This window comes from Ceratosolen solmsi, unplaced genomic scaffold, assembly GCF_000503995.2.
Source record: "Ceratosolen solmsi marchali unplaced genomic scaffold, CerSol_1.0 scaffold15, whole genome shotgun sequence".
NCBI classification, from domain to species: domain Eukaryota; kingdom Metazoa; phylum Arthropoda; class Insecta; order Hymenoptera; family Agaonidae; genus Ceratosolen; species Ceratosolen solmsi.
In genome coordinates, this window is record NW_011948434.1 from 1,478,868 (window position 1) to 1,487,483 (window position 8,616).

General features: G+C 22.5%; 1 protein-coding gene across 1 annotated transcript; it reads right to left on the reverse strand.

Moving 5' to 3' along the window:
* Window positions 1-1,623: 1,623 nt before the first annotated feature.
* Window positions 1,624-4,905, reverse strand: msl-3 (male-specific lethal 3). The gene is made up of 10 exons (XM_011502743.1): window positions 4,704-4,905; window positions 4,434-4,502; window positions 4,253-4,362; window positions 4,003-4,183; window positions 3,606-3,791; window positions 3,092-3,402; window positions 2,340-2,552; window positions 2,067-2,275; window positions 1,899-1,983; window positions 1,624-1,769 (listed from the first exon to the last, which is right to left on the reverse strand). Exons 1-10 carry the CDS (start codon window positions 4,803-4,805, stop codon window positions 1,682-1,684), a joined length of 1,554 nt encoding a protein of 517 aa, XP_011501045.1. The 5' UTR covers window positions 4,806-4,905; the 3' UTR covers window positions 1,624-1,681.
* Between the last annotated feature and the right edge of the window lie 3,711 nt (window positions 4,906-8,616).

The following is an 8,616-nucleotide window of genomic DNA, read 5'->3' on the forward strand; positions in this document are numbered from 1 at the left end:
TTTAAAAAAATATTAACTGTCTATTTGCTTATAGCGGATTATTAATTGATATATCATTAAAAATTAACACAAAATTGTATGTATGTTTGTTTTAAATTGTACAAAAATATTTGAAATATAAAATTTCTTAATACCGAATATTATATAGATATTATTTGAAGAATGTTTTTAAATTTAATGTTTTAAGAAATATTTTAAAATGGAAATATCTTACAAGTACTAAAAATGTACATTTAATATTAAATGAAAAATTCATCAAAAATTTTAAACAGAATTAATTACTCCAGTTAATTATTTGCGATTTATATATTATTATATAATTTTAAAACTTAAAATATGACTAAATTTATCGCCGTCTCAACGTAAATATTTTATTTCATTATTAATTTCATGTATTTAAAATAAATCTAGATTAACTAAAAGTTACCTTAATATCCATAGAATAATATATTTTTTTATACTAAAAGCAATAAATTTTTATAAATTAAATTAAGAAAATTTTGAAATAACATCGAATATTATTAACTTATCACTATGTTCATAAAATGATTGCTCAGTATTAATCTGTATTAATTATAAACGTATGAAAATAATTTTTTTGATCTAGAATATTTATGCTTTGGATTTATTCTATAATCTTTATATCTACTAAAACTATTTTTTTAATAAAAGATCAAATTTTTCAATCACAAACATATAATTTTTATATAATTTAATTTTATCTATACTAAAATATTAGATTTACCATTTATAATATATAGAATGCGAATTTGCTCAAAGATAATTTAAAAAAATGTGTTTAAGAATGTGAATTTGCTCAAAGATAATATTATTGAAAGCGTACAATATTATTATAACAGTTTCTTTACAGTTAAATATAAGACTCATGTAATTTTTAAAGGAAGAAAAATATCTTTAAATGTACAAATAATTCTTTTCTATATTTTTAATAATTATATCATTTATATTATAAGTAATTAGTAGTAATTAAAATAAACTTTACGAAAGTTTATAATTGTAAAATAGATAGTAAAATTTGGTACTAATTATTTTTTATTTAATTTTGAAAATATATATTGATCTCTTAACGAAATTCTAAACTAAAATTTTATTTTTTTTCTTTATAGTTTCCATTACTGAAGAAAGTTTTAAACGCATTAATATGGTACTTATGTATGAATGAATAAATATATTTTTAATATAGATATATACTTTATTAAAAGAATTTTATAAGGCAATTAAATCGTTGCTTCCCTATTCAACTTATTTATTTTGATTATGCAGTTTTTATGTGCTAAAATTTATTATTTACATTTACTGTTTCTTATTTTAAAAATAATGTTAATAGAAGAATTGTTTATTCATTGTATATAGCATTTCAATGTATTTTAACACATTTTTATATTTTATGTACCATTGCAAAATCATATAGACTGAAAATAAAGTCATTAATAACTTACTTTATTTAATTATAAATTAAGTTTATCTTATTTGTGGTTATTTTTATTATGATCAAATGTTTAAAATAATATTCACTGTCCTTGATAAAATGAATTTCTTTAAAAATATTAAGGACTGTATAAAATAGTGGTTTACAGAAAATAAATTGTATTTTAGTATTATTTCTTAAATATAAGATATATAAAAATAATATTCGCTTATAAAATAACTAAGAATTAGATTAAGGATGTGCAGTTGCTTCTTCGGAAGAATTTATTTTTTGCATATAAAATTGTTCTCCAAACCATTCTCTATGCATTTCCAAATAACTGAAACAAATTCAATATAATTTATAAAAATATAATAAAGAAATTGTTTTATGTAATAAAAGAAACAATAATAAATGTAAATATTAAAATATATATATAATATAGTTTTTATATATTAAGAAATCTTACCTTAAAAACATATCTAAATATTTCAATAAAACTTTTAATTTTTTACTAGGAATATCCGTCATCTGGAGTAAATCGGGTAATTTTACTGAAGTAAAAAAAATAATACTCTAATAAAAGTCTACTCAAATTCTTTAAATTAATTTTAATTTAATATGAAAATTGAACTACCAAATAGGCGTACTAAATGCACAGCACCATAAATCATTGATGGTTCTGGATGCGCTTCTTTTATTATAATTTCTGGCATTAATCGCCATTTATTTGATTCTTCTAATAGAGAAGTTATTTGTGCTGAATTTATAACAGGTACCGACATTCTAAGAGTTACTCCTCGAGGACTTGAACATCTTGAACTTGTACTTGCCATGCTATTCATACTGCAATAAATTATAAGATTTAAAGTTATTTAGATAGTTATCATTGCGTAAATTCACAAATTACCTTGATAAATTGCCTGTTTCTTGTTTTATTTCCTCAACAGGTCTTGGGGGTTTCGGCTCTTCAACTGAATTTAATCGACACGATCGTAATTTACGTTTTGTACTTGTAATATAAGCTGCTGTTGATTTTTCTATTTCCAGTTCTTGTTCTCTAAACGGCGGCAGATGAGAAAACTCCGGATCTTCAACTTCCTCTTTTATTACTATATCTGAACTATAGAGAAAAATTTTAGACAATAGAAATACAATAAAAGACCATATAATTCTATCTTAATTTAAAATACTTTGTAAGATAAATTTTAAATATTTTATAACTTAAAAATATATTGTATTGTACAAAAACTGATATTAAATTTTTAATACAAATTAATATGAAGAGAAATGTTTTAAATATTATAAATAAATAAAAAATTACATATTTGGTTCAAAGATTTCTTTGAAAATATAAAACAATTTCATGAAAAATAAAAATTATTGCAGGTATAATTTATAATTAGTTAATTGTTTAACTTACTTAAAATTTATATAAAACAGTTAACTTATAATATTATACATTTTATTATAATTCAGAAGAATAAATAACTATTTTTTAAAGTAGTTTGTATAAACTTAAAATATTAATAATTTTTTACAGGGCATTTGAACTCTAAGCAAAATAAAAATTTTTATTAAAATTTATGTTTCAATTTTTATAATTAACAATGTCTTTTATAGTAATTTTTCTATTTATTGAAATATGTGCCATAAATTTACTCTCCAATTTCTTCTTTTAGGGAAGTAGCTTCCTCAGTGCTTGTTATTGCAGGTATTAATTTCATTGTAGAATACTGTTCTTTTTCTTGTTTGTATAGAAGAAGATCGCTTAATGTAATATCAAAATATATTCTTAAGCCATCTGCAATCTCTCTGCATATGTTTATGTCACTTATTGTTTTTTCTAAACTATTTTGTATTTTATTTCTTTGTGGTTTCTCAGGAATATTTGTTAATTGGGTTGTTGTATAATGTTGTATCCAAGATTCTAAGATATTTGTTACTGTTGGTTGTGCAGGTAATACAGCAAGCTAAACAATAAAATGAATAATTATTAATCTTAACACAATCATTTCATGTTAATACTACGATTTTACTATAGCTCAATGAAATTAAAAATTAAAATATATCATTTATTGATGTTTTATTTTTTAGCAATAATAATCTTATTTAAAGCTTGCTCTAAATTTTACTTGTTCTAACTTATTCATGTATAAAAATTTGATCAGCTTACTTTATTTTTATCAACTATCAAGTCATGATCTTGTTCCAACACTCTTTTTAATGTAGCTCCTATTTCAAGATCGATTCCTGGTCGAATACTAGCACCTGATTGACTTCCACCACCACTATCTTCATCTCCTGATGTTTCTTCTTCATAATCTGAGCTACTTTCTGTATCTTCTTCTGTAACTATATCCTAAATTAAAATATTTGATTAAATTGTCATATAATTGCATAATAAATTATTTGATTATTACAATATATTGTAAACTTAAATATTAAATAATGTAAATATTTATATATTATTCATTTTATCTTCAGAATAATTTAATACAATATTTGGTTATTACACAAGATTTGTCATTAAATATCAATATTTCATTACTGAAAATATACTTAAAACATACTTCAGTATCATAATCTTCATGTTGTCCAGAACTACCATCTTCTGATGATCCAGTTGTTGCTGATGTAGCACGACTACCACTACTTCGAGCTCGTCGCTTTGCTTCTATACCAGATTCTACAGATCGATCTGAAAATTTATGGCTTCTTTTCTTCCGCTCTCTTCTATATAAATAGGCTCCTCTAAATATTAAATTAATTATAATTAAATCAATTTATATAAGGAAATCAATTTTATTAAATATAATATACAATTGTAATTGAGCTTTCTGGGCAAGGTCTCTTTGTAATTGACGATTTTCTTCTGTATCTTTGAGAACATATTCTTCTGTTACACAACGATCCCAAGAAGAATTCCATCCCTTGAATTAGGACACTATTGAATGAACATTTGATCCTGATAATAAAACCTCAATAAAAAAAAATATTTTACCTGAAAATGAATTAAATATTCTACTGCTTTTCTGCCTCTCTGATCTTTATTAATTATAACATCAAGTACCTAAAACAAATTTAACAATCATGTTTGCTGTTTGTCAATAATCACTTTTAAAATTACCCATTAAATTTTTAAACATTAATTATATGAGAATAACTATTTAATTAATACACTGATACACAGTTACTAAAAAAAGAGGTTTATGAATATATTTAAAAAATGCATAACAATATTGTTAAACATCGTAATTTGTTTTGAGGTTACCTTTGAATCATAAAGTACTTTCGCTTTTGTTGGATCAGGTTCATAACAAAGAACTTTTTCACCATCTGTAAATTTAAACTTCGGTCCTCGAGTCGATACCATTTTTTTTTATTATGGCATTTATACAAAAAAAAAATCAATGAAATATAAGCAACTTGGAGCCGGGAATGACTCCAAAATCGTCCATTTTCTTTTATTCAATTTTAATGATTCCTTATTTTTCCACGTATCTAAAAGTTCGAATTATCAAATAAAAAATTATAAAAAAGAACTATTGTCAAGTTATTATTTCATTTGATTTAATTATCTTCTCCTAAATTTGAAACATTTTAAATTTTAAATTACAATATTCATAGAATATTAGAATTTTCTTTCAATATTAAGTATACAATATCGAAATCAGTTTTAGGTATTAAAATAATTTTTAAAATATTTATTTAAGTTACTCTACATTTTAATAATTTCAAGCGCAAATATTTAATAAATGTATTTTTAATAAAAGTAGTACCATAAACCAATTAAAAAAGGATATGTGTATGTTCTACATAATCGGATTATATGTAAAGAAAGCAAGCAATAATGTAAATCCGTCATATCATTCATTTCTACACTGTTGTATAATTTGATTGGGTGTTGTCTAATTTTAAATTTATTGTTATGTTATTTATACAATATGTATATATATATAGTAAAAACTAACATAATTACAAAATAAAAAAAATAAAAATGTTATTTGAAAACAAAAATAATATAAATAATAAAATTTTTTCAAATCTAAGTTAGATTTTGTATCCAGATAATACAAAATGCAAACAAATATGTAAGTTTTTCAAAATCACAAAATAAAATGTTTAATAAAAATGTTTAGAATTAAACTAAATTACAAATATTATCCTTTTAAAACAATTGAAATAAATGCAACATTTTATATTTGAAAATTAAATATTCAATTTTTATTAAAAATTTGCTTATTAATATGGTCAATTGTAGATTCATTATATAAGTATTTAAAATTTGAAATAGCATATTACAAATACTGGATTGATAGAAGGTAATGGAAGGGGCTGTAAATGCAAAACAAGTAATATAAATTTTTTATAACACTTTTTTCATTTTCTGGTAAGTCTATGGTAATTAATAATTAATAACAAGAAAAAAACCTTCTTCATCAATGTGTCTACAGTAATTATTAAAAGGTACAATTAGCAAATTACTATGTTGTGTATTCACTTTGTGTAATAATAGATAATAATATAATTGTAATATTTTTTTCTTTATAATTATAGCGCAATTTTTCCGCATGTATTCGATTTCTCCCTTCTTTTTCTACAAATATAATATGTTATCTAATATTTTTACCTTTTTGTTCACATATCCACATTGGATTATTATCAATCAATTTGAATTTGTTAAACCTTCATTCTTATTTATATTATTTCAATAATCAAATACTAAAAATACAAATGTTTTATATGTTTGAAGCTAATTTTTGAAAGGTTCAAAGGGCGCAACTTCGCTGCTTTCAAAATACTTCATTTATTTTATCTTCCTTATATGCGTACGATAAAATATTTCGTATAACTTTGCCTATATAAAATTAAGGGGCTCATGAAGAAAATTTGCACTTGATAACTACATTATTTTCCGACTAAATAGAGAAAAATTTTTTCTTTCGCTTCGACATAATGATTATACTTTTTACACGGCGAAGTTAATTATATATCTTCTTCTTTTTCACAAAAATTTTCTTGAATTCCCCTGGAGAAAATAAGATTGCATATAGTTATTTATTTTTACCACAAATATTATACATAGAGAAATAAAGAAGAGGAGGAGGGTAGTAGTAGATGAAGATAGTTAAATAAAAAGATAATTAATTTATCATCAATTTCAAAAATTTAAGCGTGCATGTTATTTTACAATATTTTTCTCTTTCTTTATATTTTCAATATGCCATAATCATTTAAATATACACAATTCTAAAAAAAAACTACTTCAAAAGCCCTTTAATATTACCAAGGATTCTTATTATTTACTTAATTCTAAAGTACCATTATGTACACACGAAGCTTGATTCTTTAATCTTTAATCTATACAATTATGTAAACATAATGTTCAATAATAAAATTATAACGTAATAATGCCTAGCCTACAAATCTAATGTTGACAGGAATATTTTACAACAAAAATTACAATCTTTTCTTCACTTTATTTCATTCCTTATATTTATTTATCAATGTATGAAAATTTCCCTTCTCTCTTAATTTGTAGACACCGACCAGCTAAGTTTTACATTACACTTCACCCCATCACAATATAGAGTATAGACCAAATTAAATTTACTCTTCTCTCGCCTTTATTATTCTAATACGCATTATTTTATATATATACAGTTTCTCTTCCTTTCTTTACCCGCTACCTTTTTTCCGAATGAATACAAGCATGCTATTATGTACAATAAAGAAAGATAGCGAGTACAATCATTTGTTGAAACGATTTTTCATATAAGACAACCAACGCTGTTACTAAATAATTTAAAGTAGGCTTTATATGAATATAATTTAATTCGCAAAAATACAAAAGAAAGGTAATAAAATAAACAAGAGGTTTAGCAAAAAACAATGGCTTTCACTCTAACTGCTGTATGTAGAGGCTACAACAAAGTCATTTAATCAATAGAAAATCAATAGGTGATATAACTTAGTTATGAATATTTTTCTAATTAAGCTAAGATGTACAATAAAATATTCAGAAAATAATAAAATGTTATAAATATTTAAAATAATGTATAACATATTTGGTTCCACTAGAAGGTAATTAGTAAGTAGCACTTTAAAAATATTAAGATTTCAATGTAAGAATAAATATTTAACGTTTGATTTTATATTTAAGACATACAGCTTAAATATGTTTATTCGTGTGATATACATATTTTTTGTATTTTAAATTATTTATTATGTTTATGAGTTATAAAACCACATTATTTCAGAGTGATTGTTAATGTACATCTTCACTTAAAAGAAAAAAGAAAAAAAAACATTTAATAAAAAATAGACGAAGCAATAGTAATAGCTGTATATGTTTTCTATAAGAAATGATGGACACATGTCTTTTAAATTAACTTCAAATCATACAAATTAATATCCTTATATTCAGTGTAAAATAAAAAAAATAAAAATAGAAGGAAACATGTGATTAACTATTGTATATAATTACATATGTGTGATGTATTATAATTGAGAGCGAGCTCTAACCCGATAAGAAATGAGAATAGTTAATAGCTATAGACGTGTAATTAGGATATAAAAAAATGCATTTGCCACTGACACATAATTTTTTCTTATCTGTCACGTTAAACATCAAGAAATGTATTGGAATATATTTGCATAATAATAAACTAGAATATCTATTTTATATAAAAACAATAAGAGAAAAATTTGTGTGCTATTCACATGCACTTTTTATTCTGTATATCTATAAGAAAAATGCTAAGCGAGGAAGATATCAATGAGCTTTTTTAAATACGCGAGTTTTTTTAACAATATTACTAATAGTATAAAAATGGTTGCATAATTAACATAATCGTAATAGGGACAGTGAAGTTGCACGATTTTAATTATCACTAGATTTTCTTTCTTTTTAATAAAAATTTAAACAGACTTGATATTTACAATATAAGGTACCTTACATACTTTTCGAGAAATTATATACAAAATATATTCGTTCATATATTACTTATTGAAGTTAACATTTTATCAACTTCTCTCTCTTTTTATTTTTCTCACACTTCATTCTTCTACCGTTTTATTATTACTTACAATTTTCTGTATTTATCTGTGTAAATTTAAGTATGACTTATTTATCAATATTTCATTTATTTTGCTTATTTCATTGATAAGTATAAAATAAATCT

Excerpts from the sequence above, each read along its gene's own strand:
- msl-3 (XM_011502743.1), bottom strand. The coding sequence starts at position 4,805 with ATGGTATCGACTCGAGGACCGAAGTTTAAATTTACAGATGGTGAAAAA. Across the intron at positions 4,503-4,703 it reads AAGTACTTTATGATTCAAAG|GTACTTGATGTTATAATTAA; the intron begins GTAACCTCAAAA and ends AATTTGTTTTAG. Across the intron at positions 2,553-3,091 it reads CTAAAAGAAGAAATTGGAGA|TTCAGATATAGTAATAAAAG; the intron begins GTAAATTTATGG and ends TTTTCTCTATAG.